The sequence below is a fragment of the Muntiacus reevesi genome, chromosome 2 (genome assembly GCF_963930625.1).
Source record: "Muntiacus reevesi chromosome 2, mMunRee1.1, whole genome shotgun sequence".
NCBI lineage: Eukaryota > Metazoa > Chordata > Mammalia > Artiodactyla > Cervidae > Muntiacus > Muntiacus reevesi.
Window position 1 is genome coordinate 236,891,380 of NC_089250.1, and position 26,691 is coordinate 236,918,070.

A 26,691-nucleotide genomic window follows, 5' to 3' on the forward strand; every position below is an offset into this window, starting at 1 on the left:
GGGATTGAACCCGGATCTTCTGCGTTGCAAGCAGATTCTTTACCATCTGAGCCACCAAGGAAGTCCAGTTTTCCTTATTATAATGGGATATGATGCATGACTAAATTTTGAAAATATTTCTTTATTGAAAGATAATCCACACACCATGAAATTCACCTTTAAAAAATATATTTATTTGTTTGTTTATTTTTGCTACACCATGTGACATGTGAGATCTAAGCTCACCCACCAGGAATTGAACCTGTTGCCACTGCACTGGAAATGTGAAGTCGAAATCAATGGGCCACCAGGGATGTTCAAAATTCACCTTTTAAGGCTTATAGCTCAGTGGTTTTTGATTATATTCACAGAGTTCTGCAACTATCACCACTGTGTGATCCCAGAACATTTTCATCATCTCAAAGAGAAGCATCTACCCAGTAGCACTCACACATCACTCCCCGCCCCCCAAACCCCAGGCCTGCAGCAACCTCTGAACTAGTTTCTGCCTCTATGGATTTGCTTAATCTGGACATTTCATATAAATAGAATCATACAATCTCTGTCCTTTCTTGTCTGGCTCCTTTCATTAGTGTAATATTCAATATTTTCAAGGTTCATCCCTGTTTAGCATGTACCACTACATTTTTTTTTATGGCTCAATAATACTGCATTGTACAGACATATTATTTAATTTGTCTGTTCATCAGTTCCTGGACATTTGAATTTTTCTACTTTGAGCCATTATGAATAATGGTCCTATTCAATTATTGTAGGTATATACCTAGAAGTGGAATTGCTGGGTAATATGGTGACCTTGTGTTTGATTTTTTGGTTAGTTTTTTGGCCACACCACATGGCATACAGGATCTTAGTTCCCCAACTAGGGAGCAAATCTGTTTGCCCTGCAGTGGAAGTGTGGAGTCTTAACCACTGGACAGCAGGGAAGTCCCTGTGTATGATTTTTGAGGAACTGCCAAACATATCCTAATGCAGTCATAACTATATTATAATTATTTTCCCTTCACAATATATCATGCCTGCCTTTCCCTGTTAAGAAACAGAGGTGCACATCACTAGTTTGAGTGAAAGCATAGCCTTAGCCAGCTGTACCAGAGTATACTTAGAGAATGTCCCATTTATTGGACATATGATATTATTAGACGGGCTTTGATCACCTTCCTCTTTCCATAGAGGGTGAGGGCACTGTCACAGGTGTACTCAGGGCTCTCTGCATCCCTCTACCTTGGTGCTGCCACATTGCATTGCAACCCACCTATCACCTCTCCCTGCCTCTGTCTTATCTATTACATGTTGACTCCTGCAGGAGATGGACCATGTTTTATCTTTGTATCCATAGCACTTAGCATAGTGCCAGGCATTTGGTAAATGTTTGGAGAATGAATAAATGAAATAATGAATAAATGGAAGGAAGGATGGATGGATGGATGGATAATTAGAACCAAAGAAATGGAGAGATGGAGTCCCTTTATTGTAAAGACATTCTCTCCTGAGATCCCTGCCTGGATAGGTAATTAGTTCCCTGACCATGGAACTCCGAAATTGAAGCCAAAGGAAATGAAAAGCTTTGTCCTTAATTCTCTAGCTAGGCAGCTGTGGGGCTAGGAGTTGCTTTGAAAGCTTTCCAGTTTTTCTGAGGACCCCCAGATCAAAAACTCCCCTTGTCTGAAGGCCTCTTGTCTGCTTGCGCCTGCCCTGGGAAGATCACAGAGCAGTAAGGTTAGAGTCCAGGAAGCCAGAAGCACTTATGAAACAAGTTGTTTATAGAAGCTGCAGCTACCTGCAATTGGAGAGTTAAGTCTGGGTTCTTGATTTCAGAGATGGTAAACTGGGTGGGCGTGGCTCACACACTCCAACCACTTACAAACAAGGGAGAAGAGATTTGCTTGTTATCGAGCAGCTGGGGCGGGAGCTTGTGGAGGGAGCTGCGGGTGAGGGCTGGGGGCGGGACTGAGACAGCTCCGGTGAGCAGCGCAGACACCTGCAGGGACGACGGGAGTGGCTCTCTTTCCAGGATGTGGCTCTTAGCTCTGGTCCTGACTTCCCTCAGCTCCTTCACAGCTTGGGGTGAGTCCTCCTGAAATGCAGATAGCAGGAGCATCTTTGGAAATCCTTGTAGAGGACAAGAATGGGCACAGGGCAAGGCATGACAGACCGGGTTCTGCAACAGCACGCGCTCTGTGAACTTGGACCGTGTAGCCCAGCCGGTGCCCCAAGGCAGGAGACATAGGGGACCATGCCCACCCTAGACTCAGCTCGGCACGGCCACCCCAGAGGAGGACAATCAGCTCCCCTCCCACATCCCGCTGAGGACTTTGGCGAGCTCCTCCATGTCTTTCCCTCTTGATTATTAATATGGATATGGAGTGGGTCTTTACCAGAATCCTGCAATGGATCTCTGTTATTGTTGCTTAGTAGCTAACTCATGTCCAACTCTTTTGCAACCCCATGGACTGTAGCCTACCAGGCTTTCTGTCCATGAAATTTTCCAGGCAAGAATCCTGGAGTGGGTTGCCATTTCCTACTCCAGGGGATCTTCCCAACCCAGGGTTAGAAGCTGTGTCTATTGGCAGGTGTATTCTTTACCACTGAGCCACTTGGGAAGCCCCGAAGGGATTTTACCAGGATCTTAATACCGGCTCCGGAGACAGAGGTATGGGTTCCCATCCCGGCTCAGCACTCAGAAACTGTGTGTTCTTACACAGGGGATGTCCCTTTTCTGGGCCTTGGTTTTGCATTTCAAAAATGGGGGTGACAACTCTACCTCCATGGACTGTTGTGAGGTGGAAATGGGCTGTTTATTCTAAAGAGTGCCTGAAATAAAGAAAGTGAAAAAAGAGATAAAGGAGTTGTTTTCAAAGACACTGTATTACTGCTACATTAAAATGGTTAACTAACAAGGACTGACTATATACCACATGGAACTCTGCTCAATGTATGTGCCAGGCTGGACGGGAAGGGAGTTTGGGGGAGAATGGATATATGTATATGTATGGCTGAGTGCCTTCGCTGCTCACTGAAACTATCACAACATTGTTAATTAGCTATATCCAAATACAAAATTAAAAGTTTAAAGCTTAAAAAAAGATATGTATTAATAGACTATTAGGGTATTCTAAGGCCCACAGATCAGGAGCCAACTGCCTTTTGAAAAGATGGTTTATGACTCACATTTTCATGGAGGAGAGAGCACGGTCCTACCATGGTGTGCCAGGTGGTGAAGACCGGGGTGGGTCATGAGGGAAGAACAGAAATTGGGAGTAAGGGTATTTATCTTGGTCGCTGATAGGGAAGGAAGAGGTGAGGCAGGATAAATAGGTTTGGGAGTGGCAAAGTAGGCAATTTCAGCAGGTTGGGGGATGCACACAGTTTTCAGTTACCTTGTCCTAGAGTGGTTGGGGCATGATGATAGTGGCCAACGTGGAGGACCTGATAAAGAAGGAGTTTGGGGTACAGGCTCTGGCATGCTGGAAGGGGAAGTTCGTTCCTGTCCCCAGGGATTGGCTAACTCTGAGAGGGGCAGTCCCCCCAGAATCAGCAAGGCTCCAGCTGTCAACGCATCAGAATATGGGACATAGAGGACATGGTTAATACAAGGGTGCAGCAAGGGACCTCAGAATGCATCTGTACCATTTTATAGATGGCAAAACTGAGCCTCAGAGAGGGAATTCTACATGCCCAAAATCAGCTGGAACATCACGCTCTGAATTCTGTCTCCTGAGTCCAGAGCCAGTGCTCTGGCCATCAGTGCTCTGACAGCGCAGGCTGCAGTGGGTTTATCTTCCTCCCGGTGCTGTGACACTGGGAGACGCCTGGACCTGAGCGGAAGAGCAGTTATGTGTTAGTCGCTCAGTCATGTCTGACTCGTTGTGACCCTGTGGACTGTAGCCCACCAGGTTCCTAGGTCTAGGCAAGAATACAGGAGTGGGTGGCCATTTCCTTCTCCAGGGGCTCTTCCCAACCTAGGGATTAAACTCGGGTTTCCTGCATTGCAGGCAGATTCTTTACCATCTGAGCCACCAGGGAAGACCTAATTAGAAGCTGATTATCCCCTTACTGCTAGTTACCCCCTGGAAGGGTCATACCTTTTCTACCTTTAGAAAATCCATACTAGCTGCCTCCATTTCCTCAGCTACCTCATCTATAAGAGGACATATTGATGTCTCCCTAGCCAGGCTTTTCTGATTAGAGTGCCCACGTGGTACATAGTAAGTGCTCAATACGCAAACATTACCTATAACACAAACAGTAACCGCTGCAGTCACCATCGTTGCCTATACCTCACAGCCCATCACCCACTTTTTCACTCTTGCCAGCTGGACATTTGTCCATGTCACGTCTCTCGAAGGCTGTCATTGGATGTGTCTATAAGACCAGATCTGGGTTATTCTCTGTTCTGGCCACATACTTTGAGGGAGAGGTTGACCTTTTGTCTGTATCTAAAGGGGAACAATTGGAAGGGTGAGAGGCTGGAAATCATTTCCTGTAAGGATGCTTAAAGAAACTGCAGCTGTTGAGGATGGACAAGACAGGACTTGAGGGACGAGCATGAACGGGGGTTGCTAAGGCCACCTGCCTCATGAAGGATGTCCCCGAGCAGCGAGGACCAGGCCTGATGTGGCAACTGCAGGAGACGCATTTAAGCTCAGTGAGAAAAAAACCACCTGCTCCATGAAAATGGGACAGACAGAATGTGACCCGGAGTCACCCTCCCTCTGATGACCCTGTGAGTTAGGAAAGACAGCTTCACCCTCTCTTACATAGGAAGCTGAGGCTTAGAGAGTTGAGAGGACAATCAAGATCACGTGGCAAAGTAACAAAAGTGGCAAAAGTAACAAAATCCACCCAGAATCCAGTTCACTGCCACCACTGACGTGTCCTCATTTCCTCCCAATGTCCAACAGGGCTGGAGCCCTCACCACCTGTCGTGGACACCGCTCAGGGCAGAGTCCTGGGGAAACATGTCAGCTTGAAAGGATTTGCACAGCCTGTGGCCGTCTTCCTGGGAATCCCTTTTGCCAAGCCTCCTCTTGGATCCTTGAGGTTTGCTCCGCCGCAGCCTGCAGAACCATGGACCTTCGTGAAGAATACCACCTCTTACCCTCCCATGTAGGTCAGGGGTGTGGTTTTGGCATCTTTCAGTGGGGCTGTTAGTCTCAAAGGGATGCAGGAAGGAGCCAAGGCAATCCTCTGAGTGGCTCATACTTTGCTCTGAAATCCTCAAACTCTTATAGATCCTTATCAACATTCCAGAACTCTCACAACATTCTAGAGCCCTTTATTCAACTAGGTGTTTCCATGTTGTGACTAAAAGACCACACGAGCCAAGAAACATGCAACCAAAGAAATAATTAATTTTTTGAAAAGTGACAGTGGTAAGTAAAAATTAAGACAATGAAAATCATACACAATTCCAACACCTAGCAAGAGCTCCTGTTCATACTTTAGATTCTATTTTTCTAGTCTTTTATCTGTTCCATAATTTCTCCCTTAAAGTGGAATCACATAATTTTCTGTACCCAATTCTAATGTATGTGTGTGCTTCCCACACCAAAAAGCAATTCTTGCAGACCATATGTGTGTCCAACAATTCAACTAACTTCTGACACTGTTTTGCCAGAGATAGCATAGATTCCATCTGTGAAGGGCTCAGTCCCACAAAACCTCCCTCTACTTCAGATGCCAATTCCAAGCTGTCAACTGTGCTTCTGACCAACTGGCTATAATTCAGAGGTTCCCGTGACCTGCTTCCTGGGTTCTATTAATTTACCAGAACAGCTCACAGAACTCAAGAAACTAATTTCCTTACTAGATTACCAGTTCATTATGAAGGATATTGAAGGATACAAACCACTAGCCAGATGAAGAGATCCATAAGGTGAGGTCCCTGACAGAGGACCCAGCTGGTTGCCTCCCTGGTTGTCCAGTGGTTAAGAATCCGCCCTTCCACAGCAAAGGGTTCAATCCCTGGTTGAGGAAGTAAGATCCCACATGCCATGCAGTGTGAAAAATAAAAACAAGTTCTGGTTCACCAACCGGGATGCTTTCTGAGCCTGTCCTTTTGAGTTTTTACAGAGGTTTCATTACATGGGCATGAGTATTCATTGCTCAGTTGTGTCTGACTCTTTGCAACCCCTTGGACTATAGCCCACCAGGTCCTCTCTCCATGGAATTTTCCAGGCAAGAATACTGGAGTGGGTTGCCATTTCCTCTTCCAGGTCATCTTCCAGGTAGTCTCCTGTGTCTCCTGCATTGGCAGAAAGGTTGTTTACCTCTGAGCCACCTGGAAAGCCATTACATGGGCAGGGGATTGAAATCATTGGCCCCTGGTGATTGATTCCCCTCCAGCCCATCTTCTCTTTCCAGAGCTCAGGGGGTGGTTCCCTCACTTTTAATCATGAGATTATTCCTCTGGCAACCAGTTCCCACCCTTAGGTGTGGTCCAAAAGTCACTTCACTAGCCCAACAGTATACACTGCTCAGGAAATTATGAACAAAAGGGTTTCAAGAGCTCTTCAGCAGAAACTGGCCAAAGATCAAATACATACTTCTTACAAATACTTATTTTTCTTATATCACAGTATCATATTACACAGTACAGATAATTTAGATGAAAGCAGTAGACGAAGTTCATGAAAGTATATCATGAACAGCATTCTGTGTCATTAAATATCACAACCTGACATTTAATCACCATATTATATTGAGTATATTGAATCATAATTTCTTTACTCCATCTCTTATTTGGAGTTCTTCATTGTTGTTGATATTTTTTATACTATAAATAGCATTCTGATGAACATCCTATAGCTAAATTTTCATGCATATTCATTTTTGGATAAATTCTAAGATATAACATTTTGGAGTAAGAGTATTTTAAAAATTTCCCTTCAGAAATATTCCAACTGCATTGTTTTAATTAATATATGAAAACCTCCATTAATTGAATTTTTGTCAGTTCAATTTGCTTGGAGTTATTAAAATGGTTTTATCTACAAAATAGGCAGAATAATGTTAATGATAATAATTGTTATCATCACCATTATATACAAAATTATTCTTTTTGTTCTGTGTTTGTTTGAATACTAGTGACATTGATATTTTTCCTTTTTAACTATTAATCTTCTTCTATGAATATTATGCCCCTTGCCTAGGTGATCTGGGGAAAGTCCCCATGGGTTGGAAATCAAGAGGTTATCTTTGAGGCTGATATTCTGTGACTGGACAGCTGTGTCATCCAGGCACATCAGCGTCTCAGTTACCTCATCGACATACTGAGGGCAGTCATGCCTTTCTCTGTGGGGGCATTGAGACCCGGAAATGTGGCTTATAATATCCTTGAAAACATAGGCACTACATCGTGTGATTCTTTCTGGCTGTGTGACCTTGGGCAGGTTCTCTAACTTCTCTGTGCCTCAGTTTCTCATCTGTAAAATGAGGATAATAATAGAGCCTTCACATGGGGCCAATGTGAAGATTAAATGAGTTAATATATAAGAAGTATTTAAAACAACAGTTGGCAAGTTGAGAGGACTCGATAAGCATTAAAAATTATAATATCTATAGCATCTTTAAAGTCTCCTATTGGGACAACCAATAACTCTTGCCTGTGACGAGTTGCTGACAAATATTAGCATGTCCATGTTGCTAGATCCTTATAGAAATCACTCCCCTCACTTACATCAGACAGATTGGGACCCAGAACAGGCAAGGCATTCACCCAAGGAAACCCAGCAAATCAGGCTGAGGCAGGACTAGAATATAGTTCTAATGCTGCCCCACAAACATTTGACCCTGATCTGTTGTAGGCCCTAAATATCTGCCATTTCCTTGGTTTCCCCTAGTTTCTGGAAGTCTCCTGTGGACTAGACCATGTTTCCCTGTGGGCAGAATATAGGCAGTCTACACCGGGCGTCACACAGCACTGGTGTGGACCCAGGGAAGCAGGAATGGTCCTTTCTCACGCCCGTCAGCACACTAGGCAGCCTCCTCCCTTGCCCCAGGGCATTCCAGAGGCCCCAGGACGGGAAGAGGGTCAGGTCTGACCGTTCATGGTCCTTGGAGACTTTGATGAGCCTGAGGATCCCCATCGCATGCCCCAGGTATGGTAAGAACAAAGCTATTTACTGGCCTGAAGCTGGCAATCCAAGACTTCGATGACCACAGGAGACATCTTGGTCAGCTCTGATTAAACCTCAAGAATTCTTCTCTCCTTGCCCCTCGCAGGTGCTCCCAGGACCCAGTGGGGGCGCAGTTGCTCTCGGATCTCTTTACCAACAGAAAGGAGAACATTAGCCTCACGTTTTCCGAAGACTGTCTTTACCTAAATATTTACACCCCTGCTGACTTGACGAAGAGAAGCAGGCTGCCGGTAAGCGGTGGGAACCCCTGGTCAAGGCTGGTGTAGACTGGAAGGGGATGAAGATGGTGTTAAGTGGGGGCATCTTGGGCCAAGGTTCTTCTGGGGCCCCAGGGCTTTCTTTTGCACCACAGCCAAACCTGACATCAGGGAGCGCATGTTGCCCACACCTGTTTCCCCTCGGCCAGAGTTGGGCCCCTGGGGGAGATGGCTGCACATCTGTAATGCACATTTGAATTTTTCTAGAGTCCCTCTTGCTAATAGATGGACAAGAAGGATGACTTGTAATTGCTAGATTAGGAATCTGATACCCAGACAAGGTAAAACGTCATTTCCATAAAGTTAGAGCTGGAAGGAATCTTGGAGATAAGCCAACAAGCCAACCCTTCCTTTACAGACAGAGAAACTGAGGCCCAGTGAGGGGAAGGTGAGGTCACATAGCAGGGGCTTCTGGAACAGCCGGGAGCTCTCTGACACATGCCAGCAGAGGAGGCTGAGTGTGGCCTTTCTTCAGCACACAGAGACCCTCTCTGACAGCTTTCTGTGTCACAGGTTGGGGGGCAGAGCCTGGAGCAACAAAGATGTACTTTACTTTGCCTTTCAGTTCAGTTGAGTCGCTCAGTCGTGTCCGACTCTTTCCAACCCCATGAATTGCAGCACGCCAGGCCTCCCTGTCCATCACAAACTCCTGGAGTTACTCCTTTGCCTTTGCCAGCTATCAAGATTTTCTTGTAGTTAATTTCACTTCCTAATTGTTTTGGCTAAAGGTGATGATCCAGTGAGTCAGCATTTCCAGAATACATGGAACCCAGAGACAGAGCTGACTTGCAGACTCAGGTTGGAGGTCAGGGCAGGTCTGCTGGAAAAGGAGGGGTCAATGGGTGTAGAGAGCTGTGTGACCTCAGGGTGGTTAAGTGCCTCAGTTTTCTTGTCTATGAAATGGGACAATAGTAATTCCTTTCTCATGGATGGTTTATTTTAAATGCTTAGAATGATGCTTGTCACATAATTTATATGAGTTCTTTGATTTTTTTATTAACCAAATGTTTCTATTATTTTAGTCATTCTCATTTTCTAGCTATGTGAACTCCTTAAATTGAGGGCTGTGTATTATGATTTATCAGGTTCTCTCTCATCCTCAGTTCTCACTCAGGTGTCCCTGGCACCTAGTAGGTTTTCAGATCATATTCATCAAATGGTTGAAGACTTCTTGGAGGAGGTGGTTTTAGGCTGGGCTTTGGAGGATAGATGAGGTTTGGGGAGTGGAGGAGAAAGTAGAGCTGGAGTAGCAGAAGTCATATTAAGAAGAGGTACTACCCATGGTGTGTGCTTCTTAACACGATCATTCACTCTCTTGAGAAGTTGAATTCACCACATGAAAGGTAACTAAGATGAAGCTGAAGCAAGCTTCTAACCAAGGGCTTCTGCATGCTGAGTGTGCTGAGCTGGGTGAGGGGTCCAGGAGTGAGGGTGGTGGGAGTGTTGGGGAAGAGATGGTGCCCAAGCCTCGGCTGTTCCCATGATGATGTTCTCAGCATGAGGATTGCTGACAGCAGGTGGCCCTGGGGCAGGGGAGACAGGCAGGGGCAGCCAGGGTGCCCTGAGTTGGGTGTTGGCCGGGGCCGGAGCTGGAGAATGGGTAGGTGACCAAACCAGACAGCCTCTGAGGTCTTCCCCAGCTCTGCTTCCTGTAACCCTGAGCTGGCATCCTCCCTATCCAGGTGATGGTGTGGATCCACGGAGGAGGTCTGATGGTGGGCGGGGCATCAACCTATGATGGGCTGGCCCTCTCTGCCCATGAAAACGTGGTGGTGGTGACCATTCAGTACCGCCTGGGCATCTGGGGATTCTTCAGGTAAGACACTGGACTCTCCTCGTGGCACATTTTCCCCAATGTGGGGGTGCTAGGACCCCACTCTGGTCAGGCAAGTCCTCAAGGGGATCCTTGCTAGGTTCCCTACTAAGACATCTGGGTCCCCTCATAATTGGGTTCCACCTACCTTCTCATTCCTCAGTCACCCTGGTCCACTTATTCCTGAGTTCTTACACGTAAAACACCTAATCTACCTGACAAACTCCTATGATTCCTACAAAGCCCAACCCATTGTTATCTCATCTGAACTACTTATCTCTTTTTCACTGTGCTGCCTGGCATGTGGCACTTTCTTTAAGATGACCATTACCAGGCAGCACAGCTCTTAGAGGCTCACACATCTCTCCTCCTGGGAAGTAAAGAAGGGGCAGACTCATGTGGGAGCTCCATGAAGTCTTGTAGATGAAGGAATGAGTGCCTGGAACTGGGAGGTTGTAAGGAGCATCTGACTCCATGGGTACATCTACTGGGAGGAGCGTTGTACCCACTCGCCCCATTTCCTCCCTGGAATTGGCACATGCATGAGTGAAGGCTGAGTCTCCCACGTGGATTCTCCGTGGACAGGAACCAGGTCTCAGCAGGCAGTTACTGAGCTTTTCCTGAATGCACTGGCGCCAGGACCTCTCACCCTGAGATGCCGGGGGGTGCGCCGGAAGAGGGTTGGTCACCTCCCTGGAAAGACCTGTGGGCTGGGGGAGGGTTGTTCCAGGGGAGTCATGTCCCAGGACGTGTCCCCTCACAGAGACCCCTTAGCTCTTTCCCCCACGGCCTGTGTCTGCTCCCAGTGACAGTGCAACTGCACATATTCGCCCCACTTTCGTTCCCCCAGCCTCTCCTCCAACATATGAGCCAGGGTTTCACCCCGACAATGGCAAATGCTCATCAATAGATGAAGGATGGCTGTGTAGAGCCCTGTAGCAGAGCAGGACAGCAGGAAAGTGAAGACCCTGTGTCAGAGCTGTGGAAGCCCAGCCTTTTCCAGAAAAGAAATATGGGGCTCACCTGGACCCTCAGCCCCATCTCAGGTCCTCAGGGCCCTGCCGGGACATCTCTGCTCCAAACCCACCCTGTTCTCTCACTCACAGCACAGGGGACGAGCACAGCCGCGGGAACTGGGGCCACTTGGACCAGGTGGCCGCGCTGCGCTGGGTCCAGGAGAACATTGCCAACTTTGGAGGGGATCCAGGCTCTGTGACCATCTTTGGAGAGTCAGCAGGAGGGGAAAGTGTCTCCGTTCTTGTAAGTCTTCCTGGCCCTGATGTGGCTGCTGGTGGGACCCCTTGCAGACCAGCCCAGCTCGTCGTGGGACCGTTACTTCCAAGACTTGGATTCAAAGCTGGCCCGACTCTGTGTAGTCACAGCTGCGACAGACACACTCTTCCTGACCTGTGTTGGTTGAGCTGATCCTCTCCTTGTTCATCATTCTAACGTTAGGGCTCACCTCACTTCTCTTGAGATTCGGGGTGCCTGTGAATGATTAATCAGAGAGCCGACCGTGAGGCTGGGCTGGGTGTCCTGGGCTGACCTGAAGCCAGGCCTGCAGTTCAGGGATGAGAACAGGTGGGCCCTGAGGGCTCTGGCGGCTTGTCCGTGCCCAGCAGGGAGGGCAGCAGGCTCTGGGGCTGAGGGCTGGCGCCGGGCTGGGGGAAGGAGAAGAGGAGGAGGGATGGGGATGGGACAGGGGACAAGGGACACAGACGGGACCTGGGAGTGTGGTGTGGGGCGTGGGAATGAGGGAGACGCCAAGGGAGGCAAAGATGGAAGTCAGGTTAGAAGGTGCTGGGAGCTTGAGAAACACTCCAATTACCTCACATTTGAGCAGAGGGTTAACGCTATTACCCTCAGTTTCCCAACCAGGGATCAATTGGTTCCCCAACTCGGTTCCCCAGCCGAGCCCCCTGCATTAGGAGCTTGGAGCCTTAACCACTGAACCACCAAGGAAGTCCCTATTACTGCTTTTTAAAAATCTATGTTGGTTTCACAACTGAATACACAGAGGAAAACATTTTTATTCCTCATAAAGTGGAGAAATAAAAAGTACAGATAACCTCGAAGAAGAAAAAAATTCATTCACAGTCCCATTGTCTTTGGAGACTCACCATGAACATTTTGATATGTATTTTTCTAATTTTTCCCATGATTCTATCTATGTATTAATCTAGGTGGAATTTCTTAAATACAAATTATCCTTAGCATTATAAAACAGCATAAATCTTTATCTAACAATTAAACACCCTTTCATATTTTTGTGTGTATTGTCAAGTAGTTCCATTGTAAGAATGAAAAATAGCTTATTTACCCAATCTCACAATATTGAAACCTTGGATTATTCCCACTGTTTACTATTATAAACAGCATGAGCATTATTAAAAGTTGCTGTGTACCTCCATGCTCATTTTCCTTAGGATAAATTCTGAGTAATGGAAACAGGAAATCAGAACTGTGCCTCCATTTTATTTATTTATTTTATATTTCCCCACAGGTTTAAATTTTTTATTTACTTTTATTTTTTTAATTAATTCCTACTGGAGTATAGTTGCTGTAAGAACTGTGCCTCTAAAGTGTTGCTAGGAATTGCTAAGCTGCCTTCAGATACTGTTGATTGTTATAGTCAGTGGGCGCCACATACCGCCTGTTCTGTCCCTCACTCTGCTCCTGCCTCCCTCCAGCTGAGGTTTTCTCACAGATGGTGGGCCCATGGTCTCCATGGGAGCAGTCCAGGACAGGGTTGTGGATGGGTATAGCTCTTGAAGACCACCCTCCCCGTGAGCATAAACTCCCTTTCTCAACATGGTCCTCCCAGGTGTTATCTCCCCTGGCCAAGAATCTCTTCCACCGGGCCATCTCTGAGAGTGGCGTGGCCCTCACTTCTGGCCTGGTCAAGAAGGACATGAAGGCTGCAGCTAAGGTAGGTCTCACACTGGACTGTCCCCACACCATTTGTTCTGTTTTCCTGAAGTTGTCAAGGGCTGTTCTTAGAATGGGGTCTGACTGACATCCTCGAATAATCACAGAAGTGAGGGTGGCTGAACGTGTAGGGGAAGGACACACCTCGCCCCCCTCCCAGTGATGCCACCTAACAAACTGGGAAGAGAGCTGCAGCATTTGCTAAGGTCAGAGAGTGATGAGGGCAGAGCTGGACTCAGGCTCATGACTCTGGCCTGCCAGCCCCGTGCACTTTGCACTGAACATGTTTCCCAAAGTGTGCCAGGTGGGGTGAGGGGCTGCACAGTGGGCAATGGCCTGTCATCTGTCATCTCAGGGTCTGAGATCTGCTAAACTCCCTGGCTCCATGAGACTCTGGAGGATTCTTCCTGGGGGTTTGTGACTAGGATAGTTTCCTAGAGGATTCATTCACTCAACAAGTAGTCATGATATAATCTGACATCTAGCAACCTTATGAAGTTTCTTTGATAATTTAGAAGGTCAATTAAATTCTATAATTGCACAACTTAGAAAATGTCAGCTGTGACTGCAGCAATAGAGGTATGTGTTGTCAACAGAATCCAAAAGCAACACGTAGTCCAGTTTGTAGGGGGAGGTTATCAAGAAAGGCTTCTTGAAAAATAAAATGATCACGAGTTGAGATGAGAAGCATTAGCAGTACTTTATTTGATAAGAAAAGAATATCCAGGAAGAAGGAACAGTCTGTGCAAATGTCCTGTGGCAGGAGCAGGTATCTCAAGAGAGTGAGTGAGGAACATTGATGTGGCAAGGTTAGAGAGTGCAGACAGGACCTGGAGAGAGTTGAAGATGGGGCCATTGGCAGGGTCATTCTACAGAGATCCAGGTGAGGGCTTTGTCTTTATTTGGAGACTGTTAGAAAGACAAGAAAGGATGAGCAACAGAGTCGCTGCTGAGGAGTGTGCCTTAGTGTGAGTGATGTGGAATGTTTGGTCGGGCTGTGAGAGCTGGTTTGGTGGAGGGGTAGGGGCAGCAGCCAGACTTAAAGGGATGATTGGTAAGTAGGAGAGGAGGAGATAAGAATCCAAGAATGTTTAGAATTTTTGAGAACTTTTTTCAGAATTGTTTGGCTATTAACAGCAGAAGTCCATTAATCAGGCTAAAGTTAAGAAGGGGGAGTTTATTCAAAGGAAATGGATGTGGCACAGATGGACCTGGATTTAGTTATCAAACAGGACCAGAAATTGCAGAATGAAGAATCTTAAGTCCCTTATTTTGTGCTCTCGCTCTTCCTCTCTCCTCTACTTCTTCCTGTGCCTTTTTATTTTTCCACCACATACATACTGAGCACTGATGTCTGTCAGACACTGGACCAGGCTCCAGGCAGCCCGTGCACACTCTCCAGGGTCCCATCATTGTGGTGCCTGACTTCTCTTCTTCTGCATCTTCCCTTCTGGCTGTACTTTGTAACAGACTGGCCTGAGGCCAAATGTCTATTAATCAGATGAGCCAAGGTTTGAAGTTAGAAAGTGGAATTCTGGATTCCAGGTTCTTAAGCACCTCCTGCATGCTGCCTCTCTTTAGATGTTCAACTTTGAGATCATTCTGTCCACTTTAACAGAGATTAGGCAGCAGAGGCTGAAGAATATAAGTGGCATGCCTGGGACCCAGGACCTACTGGTCTGGATTATTTTCTGCTATCACAAGCTGCCTATAGAAATTGAGGTTGGGAGAGAACACTCAGTATTGATGGAGGGAAGAGACATGGCTCTTGAATTCTGCTGTCACCTGTGATCTCTACAGCAAATTGCTATCATTGCTGGCTGTAAAACCACCACCTCGGCTGTCCTTGTTCACTGCCTGCGCCAGAAGACAGAGGACGAGCTCATGGAGATAACACTGAAAATGGTAGGTGCATCTACTCTCTTGGAACCACAAGCCCCCTACCCTGGAAACATGGCCCCAGGCTTCATTATTTCAGCTTCAGTCCTCTTGCCCTGGAAGAACTACCTGGGACAGTTTCTCACCTCCCAGGAGCAGTGTCAGCCTCTAGATCTGAATGGGAAATTTCTTTCCTTCCGTCCTTATTACAGACTATCTCAGATGTTAGCAAAGACAAAAAATAACATAATAAACAACTGTGTAATGACTCCTCATATCTATCAACACTTACTTTTTCCAAACGTTTTCTAATATTTTTAAAAAATTTATTTATTTATGGCTGTGCTGGGTCTCTTATGCTATGTGCAGGCTTCCTCTAGTTTTGGTGAGTGGGGGGCTGCTCTCTGGCTGGTGGTGCTCAGGCTCCTCATTGCCGTGCCTTGTCTTGTTGTAGACCACGCGCTCGAGGTACGGGGGCTTCAGTTTCTGATACGTTTTTAAGAAATTAAACGTTATGTATTCTCAGAGATAATTACCACCCTGAATTTGGGGGATGGGATTATTTCGAACAAAGATTTTCAGAAATATTGTCACAATTTGTTTTGGTTCATTTAGAAACCACCTTAATTATAACCCAGTGGTGGTCCAGTTTTCTAGATTTTCTGTGTGTCTGCCTCAATTGTGATTCTAACTTAACTGTGTATCTACCCATTCATCCATCCAACCTTCCAGCCATTCATGTATCCATTCAGTCATCATTTTTTTATCTGTCCATCCACCAATGAATCCAACTTATCAGTATCTTTTCATCAACCTAAAATAATGTCAATTCATCTATAGCATTCATTCATCTGTTACCAATTATCCATATATATGTATTTCATCACCCATCTGTCTAACATCAATGATGAATCCATCACCGAGTCTGCTGGCTATCATTCATCTATCCACTTATCCCCCCAATTCACCCATACTCCTTGGATTGACTAATTTCATCCATCCATCCATCTATCCATCTCTGCTAAGTGTATTCAGGGAGATAACAGAGTAGGTGATGCAGACATAATTGGATGTAGTCCCTATCACAAGGAACTGTTCAAGGAGAAATAGACACATTGACTTAAGTGGACTAGGTATGGTGGGAGTACAGAGGTGAAGCATGCATTGTAATAGGCAGGGCAGCTTCACAGAGAAGGTGACATTTCAGGATTGACGGATGGCTATGGTGGAGGGTCATCACAGGAAGTTATAGCATGACGGATACCCAGAGAACACCACAGTTACAGCCAATGAGAACTGTTGGAGTAGCCTGAGTGCCTGGACTCTCTGTCTGGACCCTGAAATCCTGAGGCCACTCCTGGACTCCCAGGGGCTAGACTCCAGCACTGGATTCTGCTCTATTTCCATGGGTTAAGTCCAATGTAGCCTTGGATCCTGGTTTCTCAGGCTCAAATAAGGTGACCACTGTGCTCAAAGATAAAAGCACAACTGTTTTCTGGTTGTGTAAATTTCTGTCAGAGGTAAATTTCTTCCATCAATTCTTCATGTGGCACAAGAGAGTCAGCTTAAAAGGGGAGACTGGGTGACTTTGGGAAAACCCAGAGAACCTAAGAGTCCATGTTATTCTTCTGAGATCTTTTGGAAGTGTTTCCAGGATTATCCTCTCTCCCCAGTACACACACACACACACACACACACATGCATGCATGTGCATGCACACACACACACACACCTGGATTGTGGGCCTACAGCACACAATGGAGGGATCCTTACTAGGATTTCCTGCATAATGGTCAGGCCTGTTAGCTACAGTGTCACTATAAAACTAGTACAGTCTTGGTAAGCTCATAACGAAGAGAAGTGTGAGGTGGGCTGAATTTCAGTGACTTTGTATGAGTCAGGATTTTCTAAAGCAAGATAAGAAAATTCATCTCAAAGTGCCTTAAGAAGAGAAAGGAATATGTTGTGACAGAATCTTCAGGTAACTCACTGACAAATCCAAGAGTGGATGGCTTCAGGCATGGCTGGATCCAGATGCACACATGCTATTATTAACAATCTACCTCTATCCCTCAGCTTTTACCTTTCTGTGTGGGTTTCACTCTCAGACTGATTTGTCCCCTGGGGAGGTTAAAGACAGCAACAGTACTCTAGTCTTACATACAATTTGCTTAGAAACCCTATTTCCCAACAATTGCAGCAAAAATTTGGGTAAACTCTATTGAACTGACATGGGCAGATGTCCACCGCTGAAGTAGTCCCTGTATCCAGGGATTTGGTGCACCAGAGGTCACATACTGCTGCTGCTAAGTCGCTTCAGTTGTGTCCGACTCTGTGCGACCCCATAGACGGCAGCCCACCAGGCTCCCCTGTCCCTGGGATTCTCCAGGCAAGAACACTGGAGTGGGTAGCCATTTCCTTCTCCAATGCATGAAAGTGAAAAGTGAAAGTGAAGTCCCTCAGTCGTGTTGGACTCCTAGCGACCCCATGGACTGCAGCCTACCAGGCTCCTCCGTCTATGGGATTTTGCAGGCAAGAGTACTGGAGTGGGATGCCATTGTCTTCTCCAGGAGGTCACATACAGATGCCTGCAAACGTGGAGTGAGAGTGGGGAAGAGGGGGTCCCCAAAGGAAAATCGGGGTGTTGTTGCCTGGAGGAACAAGAAGGGGAAATGTGTGGAGGGCAGGGCAGGCACCAACAACAGTCCTCTGTGAGCTCCCCTCCCCCACCCCACCCCTCATCCTGTGCTGGTGCCCAGGGGAGGGAGTCCAGCCCGCTTCCTTTCAGCCCAGTCAGGGAGGTGCCAGGAGGGAGCACTTGGTACCTTTGGGCACAGCTCACAGAGGTCAGCTTTCCTCCCAGGAAGCCTCCTCACCACAACCTCTGCCTTTGTCTTCACAGAAATTTTTTGCTCTTGATTTACATGGAGACCCCAGAGAGGTAAGGGCCTTTGGTTTCTTGATCACACGTTTTAAGTCTTGACACCTTTGCTCAGTCGCTAAGTCGAGTCCCATCCTTTGTGACCCCATGGACTGTAGCCCGTCAGGCTCCTCGGTTCATGGGATTTCCCAGGTAAGAATAACAGAGTGGGTTGCCATTTCCTTCTCCACTTGACACCTTTAAGCTCCAGTTAATGAAAAGGAAAGAATGAAATAATTCTTCTTTGTGGAATCATGGTATCTCCTTGTCTTTATATTGCTGAGGCCCAGAGAGAGGCAGTGACCCTGCCTGGGTCACACAGCCAGGAAGACCAGATACAGGAGTGGAACCAGTTTCCCGGACTCCTAGTCCAATGCCCCCAGTTTTGAACTCTGTGTCCCTGTCCCCAGCCAGCCCCTGGTCTTGTTTACATTCCTAAAAATGCCCTATTGGGAGAAGGTGGAGGAGAAACCTCCAGTGTGGGGAGTGGAGATGACTGGATAAGGGGATCTTCAGAAGCCTTCACGAGGAGCCCAGATCATCTCCTGGGGGGGCTGCAGGGTTGACTGGCTGTGCAAGTCACACTATTTGCAGGGATGTGGGGAAAGGAGCCATGAATCTCAGTCCTCAGGACACCATCCTCCTCCCAGTCATGCGGGAAACTCAACAGCAGCCTCCCCAGACTGAGAAAACATTGAGGCCTTGTTGGTTGATGTTTTATTATCAATAAATATTACACATAACTAACTGTCTGTAACAAATGTATATTACATAAGGTGTCTTTAAATAGGAACATACACAACACAAGGTTGAGAACATGTGACCTGGCCCCATATTTCCCCTGTTGAAGTGACAGAGCATTCCCTAAATCAGAGTCATGGTGACTTTACAGAACTTGAGTGCTAGGAATAATGAGAATGTTACCAAACCGATCAGGGGTCCTGCTGCTTACTGGTTATGACATCAAATACATATTCACAAATCATAAAAAAGAAAGGTGACTTTAATCAGAATATAGCAATCTGAGGAGATGGTGAAGTCAGCATCCCCCCAAAACCATCTCCCAAGTTTCTGTTTGGCCATGAATCTTTCTGTTGTTGTTGCAGCATGCAGGCTTCTTTCTAGCTGTAGTACGTGGGCTCAGTAATTGCAATGCGTGGGCTTAGCTATCTGAAGGCATGTGATATCTTAGTTCCCCAACCAGGGATCAAACCCGAGACCCCTGCATTGCAAGACTGATTCCTAACCATTGGACCACCAGGCAAGTCCCCAGTCATGAAACTTTTTAAAGAACAACAGAGAAGTATTCTCAGTTTGCCACTGAGATAGGAGATCAGAGTGGTTGCCATTCCCCTCTGTCTGCAGGCTCATATGCAGGTTGTTGATTCCTCATGATCTTCTAGATATCTTCTTGTTCACACAGTTTATTTCAGAGATTACTAAAGGGGAAGCTAGGGAGGATACCTGGTCATCTGTTAATTACTTATTCTTCATTTCTACTTCTTTGATCTATGGGAAGAACCAAAAAGCTAGGCAAGGTATTGTGTGATTAAAAGATCTGAAAAGTGTACTTGGGCTGGAGATGAATAGAGCATGGTGGAGGGGCCTGGTTTAAAAGCTGGTTATTATATAGCTTTGCTAAAGTGACCAAAAAAAAGAGACTTCCTGCTGAGGGTGGTTTCCTGTAAAGAGATGCTTGCAAGGACTGTAGATGGAGAAATGAACATAGATATATTACTATGTACACTTCAAGTTAAATGCACATTATATTATATATTTTCATACCAATTTGAGTGAAGATCTGTCCCCATCACCTGACCGCTGCTGTCCCCTGGTCAGAGTTCTGTCCTTTCGGACCTGCAGACTTCACCCCCTCTGTTAGGACCCAGGTGTGTGGCCACCACCCACAGGCACCCAGGTGTGTGATACTGTCCTTGGGTTCCAGCAGGTGGAGAGGGGGTGCAGGTGTGACTTGGGAGGGGAAGCACAGACACTCCCTTGCTCTCTTCCTAGAGCCATCCTTTCCTGCCCACCGTGGTGGACGGAGTGGTGCTGCCAAAGATGCCCATAGAGATGCTGGCTGAAAAGAACTTCAACCCCGTTCCCTACATCGTCGGAATCAACAAGCAAGAGTTTGGCTGGATTATTCCACTGGTGAGAAAGCGCAGGCCTTGTAGACGTGTCTCCCGTCACATCACCCTCCCATCCGCGGTCACAGACCTCTCTCTGGGACTAGGCCAGCTGTCCCCTTCATACAAGCTGACATTTCCATGGAAAGCATCTCTGATGGTCCACACTGTCATCTGGGTGGTCAGTTCTGGGGACCCACGTCCCTACACACTCTCTAATTGTCCTCCCATCCATGAACCCTGAAATGTTGGTGCCAGGAGGGCTGGTAGAGATCATCACAGGGCAGATGAAAAACCCAAGGCCTGGAAAGGGGAGGGGGCCCAGGAGTGAAGGAGAGTGGGGCTTGGAACCTGCAGCCTCTCGCCTCAGGCTTGCTGCTTTCATGCTTTCTCCATAAATCACCCCCACCCCACCCATGCTCTCAGTCATCTCACTGGAAAGATTAGAGGAGCCTGCTTCCTCCTGAGTTGAAATTGACTTCTCAAAGTTAGGAAGGGCTTTCCCTTATGACAGAGATAAACAAAGCCAGACCCTAGGTGAAGTGGTAACAGATGATTCAGTTATGTCCCTGCTAGAGGGAAAGGATCCATCCTGAACTGAACCCAATCCCTAAAATGAAAGCCTGGAGCCTCTTTAAGGCATGGGTGAGGCGGGGTGGATTGTCCGTGTAACTGGGCTCCCTGGATTTGTTAGCTGGCATTTATGTGGAGAAGAAACAACTCCTGCCTTTATGAAAGGAGGCAATGGTGTAAGTAGAAGCAAGACCCCCACTGAATTTAGGCCTTTATCATCTCACAGGGACTGGAGGACAGAGCCAGAATTATCCCTGAATGTATGTTTTTCATAAAGATGGCTCTCAGATCCTTGAGGAAACAGTTTTGGGTGGAAGATTTACATCTAAAGGGGCAAAGAAAAGATTTAGAAGGGGTTCATGGACCTACTTGTCTATCACCAGGTTTGGGCTGGAATAAACAGTAAAATCTCCTGGCAGCCCAGAGCTCTTTAAGGGGGCCTGCAGTCATCTTAGGGACATGGTCTTAAGCTTCCTGAAGCTGTTCTGGAGTTTGGTCAAACCTCTTAGGACAGAGTTTTGATGGAGTTGTTATGTGCAGAGTCCTGTGGTTCTTCAGCACGATTTCAGAGTTTTTACCGAAGGACCAAAGTCATAATGGCAGGATTATGGGGCTTTCTCAGTTATCTGACACAGGCAGGGTATTTGTGGAGGTCTGTGTCCTCTGCTCTAGAGCCTTCCACTTCAACACTAGGCTGGCTGAAACCTTCCCTTTCTGTCTTGATGATTATTGTGGGGACTCTAGCCTAATTATTTGTACACACACACACACAGACTGGGGCACCTTCCCTTAACAATTACTTTATCCTCGCACTCCTTGATCTCTAGATATAAAAGTCCATTTGATTCATTGGTTTTGCCCAACTCATCAAAGACCTATGCCCATCAAGACATGACAAAGTGACCTTAAGTCTGCATTGGTTTGGTCCCTTGGGTTTTTCCTGCCATTGCTTAATGATTCACAGTTGTTTAACCTTTGTTTTAACAGCTCATGGGCTACCCTCTGTCTGAAGACAAGCTGGACCAGAAGACGGCCAAGTCACTCCTGTGGCAGTCCTACGCTGTCCTTGTAAGACTCTAGGAATCACAGGAACTGGTTGAGCCCCAAAGAGGGCCAGAAGCTTGTCCCCAGTTGCAGAGCAATTAATGGCAGAGTGAAGACTGGGGGTGGGAGGTTCTTACCCACTTTTTCTACTTTGCTTATTGTTACTCAGGTTGAGGGGTGGGGGAAAGTTTCAAGTCGACTTGAAAGGCTCATCATTAACCAAAGAAGACATGCTGTGTCCACTCACCAGGGATTGTGAGGTCAAAAATTGAGAAGTAGCAAAATTAAAACCACCAAGTGAATGAGTAACATTTAGGAAGAATTTATTGTACATAAACACCACTTTGCTCTCTGGGAGCTTCCAATTTCAAAGACTGATAGGTTTGAGCACATGAAGTTACAACATGGCTTCTAAAGTGAAAATGAGGAAGTTGTTCACCTTTTCAGTGTTTGTTTATTACAATAGAGTTTTTTCAGGTGTCAAGGGAATGGTGCAAAGTGCTTATCTCATACCATTTTAGGGAGATGACTTAAGTTTATTTTGTGATTGTCAGAGGGCTTTACAGAAAAATAACCTAAATTAGGTTTTGCTTAGGTGCATGAAATAAGTGAGAGTTAGTTTTGCTCCCATGGCTTAAATGGTTTTGTCTGCACAGATAATTCATAAGTCTGGTCTCTATCTTGTATTTAATTTCAACAGTGGTCACTTTCACTTGATCTGTTTCAGAGCATTCCTGAGGAACTGACTCCAGTGGCCACTGACAAGTATTTAGGAGGGACACGCGACCCTGTCAAAAAGAAAGACCTGTTCCTGGACTTGATAGCAGATGTGATATTTGGCGTCCCATCTGTAAATGTGGCCCGTCACTACAGAGGTGAGTCCTGGACATTGGGCAGGAGAGGGTCACCACCATTCCACCTTCACTGATTCCTGCCCGGCCCTCAGCATAAACACATGCATGGAAACTGTTGAGAGTTGTACATCCGATACTAACTGCATTTGGCCTGAAATGCTCAAAAACAGGCAGAATTGAAAGCGCGTATTGTGCTGCAGGTATTCTCCACAGGAATGAAAAGCAGCCTGCTATCAATGAAATGTAGTGGTATTTCTGTGGACATAAACTGTATGTATCTAGATGTTCTGGTGTGAGAATGCATCAGGGCAAAGAGGTTTATATGAATTGACCCGATGCCTCTATAATGATAGTTATTTTTAATCAGTTTCCCCAGAGTTTCAACATTGATTTATTTATTCATTGATTTACTCAGTCATTGAATAAATACTGGTTCGAATGTAGTTCCACCTCTACCAATGCACCCTTAAGCAAGTCATAGAATGTTTTCCAAGCTCTTTATTCTCTACTGTGCTAATAACCAGGGACTTGCTGCAGGAACACGTAAGTTGGCACACAGTTGGTTCTCACAGTGGGCAGCTGTTATTAATGCTCCTGTTGTTCACTCAGGACCGTGTGCCCCCAATTTCCTGATTGCTTATGGCCCCCTGGAGCCCTCAATACTATCCAGGTGTGTGTCTGCTGAAATGAACCATGTGTGAATCCATGTTTTCCAGATGCTGGAGCCCCCATCTACATGTATGAGTTTCAGTATCGCCCAAGCTTCTCATCAGAGCTGAAACCCAAGACGGTGATAGGAGACCACGGGGATGAAATCTTCTCTGTCTTTGGGGCTCCATTTCTAAAAGGTGATGGCCTTTTGGTGACTATAAACTTGGAGTTAGGAGATCCTGGTCCGAGTTTTGACCTGGTAACCTTGGGCAAGTTCCTCCTTCTCTGCAGTTCTTAGTTTCCTGAATTCACCATATCAGGATGGAAGGACAAAGGGTCCCAACCATTTTTTTTTTGTTGTTGTTCTAACGTACATGATGTAGAATGCATATCCTGGTGCCCTCACCCATGGCCACTCTAGAATCCAGACCTGGGCATCAGCAAGACGGGAGTGTCTCACCGCAGGGCCCTGCGCAGGGCTAGAAGGCCAGTATTCACGCCACACTCACAAGAGCATATCACAATGTGAGTGAGAGCGTAAGGTTAGAACTGCTGTTAACCTCGAACCAGGACTAATCATATCTCTTTTAATGAAATATCTTTAAGATTATAATATTTTAAAAAATAACTCTCACAAATGTCTTTAAGGTCTTCACCATCAACAGTTAACAGACAGCTTGCATGTGACACACCCCAGGGCTGTGCCTCTGGACACTTCCTGGTGGGTGACTGATGGATGACTATTTGGGGATCTTGCAGCTTGTTTATTTTTCAGATTCTGTGAAAACATGTGGGTGAAGAAAACTGAAAAAATACCCAAAGGAGAGCATCCTGGGAGGTGGGGTTACTCTAGCAGAAACCCTGGGGTGTGTTCCTGAAACACTGACAGAGGAAGGGCTGTCAGGTGGCCAAGAAGACAAGGCAATCAGCTTATGGGTTGACTGCAGGCCTTCACTGAGCCCAGCCTCAGTTGGTAACTGTCAAGCTTAAAGTGCATTTGAATTACCCAAGATCTTCTTAAAATGAAGGTTTAGACTCAGTAGGTTCAGAGTAAGGGCTCCATTTCTGAATTTATTAACAATTTCTCAAGTGCTTCTGTTGCCCATGAACCACACTTCGAGCAGCAATAGCTTTGTCTCCTCCCCACAGATGGTGCCTCAGAAGAGGAAATCAATCTCAGCAAAATGGTGATGAAATTCTGGGCCAACTTTGCTCGGAATGGGTGAGCTGCTGGCAGAGATGGAGCGGGGTTGGGAAGGGACAGGGCGTGTCTCTTGGGTGGAGGGAGTTTCCAACATGTGATGGTCAAACAACCCGCCCTGTGACCTCTAACATGAGAGCTCCCTGTAATGGACTGGCTGCCCAGGACATGGTCAGCCTTCTGTTTCTGGCAGCATATGAACCTTTGGCAGAAATGAAGCCACGGGGTCCCTGACCATCTCAGAATGTTGTTGGGACCAAACCGTTGCTTTGGTGAATTTCTATTTGATTCTGTTTCAGGAACCCTAATGGGGAGGGGCTTCCCCATTGGCCAGCATATGACCACAAAGAAGGGTACCTTCAGATTGGTGTCAACACTCGGGCAGCTGAGAAGCTGAAAGACAAGGAAGTGGCTTTCTGGAACGAGCTTCTGTCCAGGGAGGCGGCAAAGGCAGCACCACAGTCAAAACATGTCGAGCTGTGAATGGGACACTCGACTGGGCCCCAAGACAGGGGTTTCTCTAAAAGTTTTTATGTGCCAAAGAGGCATCTTATTGTGGAGTCTGAGGAATTGTCCGATGGGAGTGGCAGAGGTCAAGGAGGGGGAGTTTCTGTTTCTGTCGCTTCAATTTGGAAATAAATGTTCTTTTGGAGACCAAGTAGATGTCTTTGTCTTGCACTGTAATAAAGCCATCCTCCTCAGTGAGAGAAGGATGAAGACAGCGGGCACCATTGGCAGGAAGGTGCTCTGGCCGCTCTGGCTCGACCTCTGGGCGTGCAGAGTGGAGCAGGCTGGGCCCTGGGAGGTGCTGAGGGGGACGCTGCATCTGCTCCACCCCTCTGGGCCATGCACAGCTCCAGTGAGAGGACGTGGGGGACCAGAGTGCCGTGACCCCTCATCCATGTGGAGCTGCCTGTGGAGATGGAGGCGACACAGACTGAGGATGTCCCTGGAGTGGGAAAGAGGGGATTGCGCGTGGCGAGACTGAGGCATGGCTGCCTGGCCCTTCCTGGCCCTCCTGCAGGTCTGCACTTCTTCCTTCAACTTACGGATTGTCCGTCCAGGCCCCTCCCTGCGGCCCTCTCTTCCAACAGCTCATCCGAACACTTTCTGATGCCTGGACCACATCAAGGCCAAGCAGTGACCACCGTGGAGTGAGTCCCTGAAGTGTCACCTGAAAACTGTCTCTTTCAGAATGGCTGGGGTGATTTCTGGCTTCTCCTGGGATGTAGAAATCTCTAAGAATGTTACAGCCACCATTTCTGCAAGAAAAATCCAGATTATTCCCAGTTTCACGACTATTTCTGATTCATTCAAAGAGATTGCAGGGCAATTACCCTGAAGTCTGAAGGAAGACGGGCACTGTGGAGGAGAGATGGGACATGAACACTGGCTGACTGCTGACAGGTGGAAGATGGAGTCATCGTGTGTGTGAATACAGTGACTAAAATGTGAATAGAGGCTAGAGGCCAACTGTGGTGAGTATCAGAGTATATAGTCCTCAGGAGCCACTAACCCACAGCGGAGTTTACACTTATGGCAGGCCCTTCTCTGGACCTCTATCAGGGACGCATGGGAAATACTGGTGACAGATAGTTCTTTTTGTTCAGTCTGCAAGTCATGTCCGACTCTGTGTGAGTCTGTGGACTGTAGCCCCCCAGGCTCTTCTGTCCGTGAGGCTTTTCAGGCAAGAATACTGGAGTGGGTTGCCATTAGGAATTGGCATTAGGAAACCCAAGAGGATCTTCCTGACCCAGGGATTAAAGCCTTGTCTTCTGCATTGGCAGGTGGGTTCTTTGCCACTGAGCCACCAGGGACGCCCAGCAGGTAGTAAGGTCAGTGAAAACCTGCCTCAGGAATGCAGGATTGAAGCCCTGCTCAGACATTTCTCCCTTAAAAAATAACATCCCCAAACCACTGAAAGACCAGCATACCCACTTCCCTTGGGGCCCTGGGGAAGACCTATTGTAGCTGAGTGAAAGGAAAATTTAAAAATTTTGTAAAGAGATAGAAAATGTTAGGTAAAATCCTAGTACAAGCAATAGCAGGAATGGTAGGTATCCTCCTGCATCTCTTAGGAGAACCGGGACAGCCTTGATCGTGGCTTTACATCACTAGTGCCACTTCCTCATTTGTGGAAAGGATGATAACCCTCTCTGGACAATGGCACAATCACACTTGGTTTTTGAGGATGACATAGGACACACAGCCATGAACAGCAGCCCTGGCTTATTGGTTTGGAAGTCGAAAAATATCTCCTATAATATGAATGATAAGTAATATCTGATAGTTTGGTTGCTCA

General features: G+C 46.7%; 1 protein-coding gene across 2 annotated transcripts; it reads left to right on the top strand.

The window, feature by feature from the left end:
* Positions 1 to 1,924: 1,924 nt before the first annotated feature.
* On the top strand, positions 1,925 to 25,056 carry LOC136160991 (liver carboxylesterase-like). Of its 2 annotated transcripts, none has more exons than XM_065925357.1 (14): positions 1,925 to 2,067; positions 4,905 to 5,109; positions 8,227 to 8,371; positions 10,081 to 10,214; positions 11,318 to 11,471; positions 13,036 to 13,140; positions 14,940 to 15,044; positions 17,920 to 17,958; positions 19,951 to 20,091; positions 21,627 to 21,707; positions 22,411 to 22,558; positions 23,254 to 23,385; positions 24,338 to 24,410; positions 24,689 to 25,056. In XM_065925357.1, exons 1-14 carry the CDS (start codon positions 2,016 to 2,018, stop codon positions 24,870 to 24,872), a joined length of 1,698 nt encoding a protein of 565 aa, XP_065781429.1. In that variant the 5' UTR covers positions 1,925 to 2,015; the 3' UTR covers positions 24,873 to 25,056. The 2 variants fall into 2 exon arrangements, with proteins under 2 accessions (XP_065781429.1, XP_065781428.1); XM_065925356.1 differs by having other exon boundaries at positions 1,931 to 2,067; positions 4,902 to 5,109.
* The last annotated feature ends 1,635 nt before the right edge of the window (positions 25,057 to 26,691 follow it).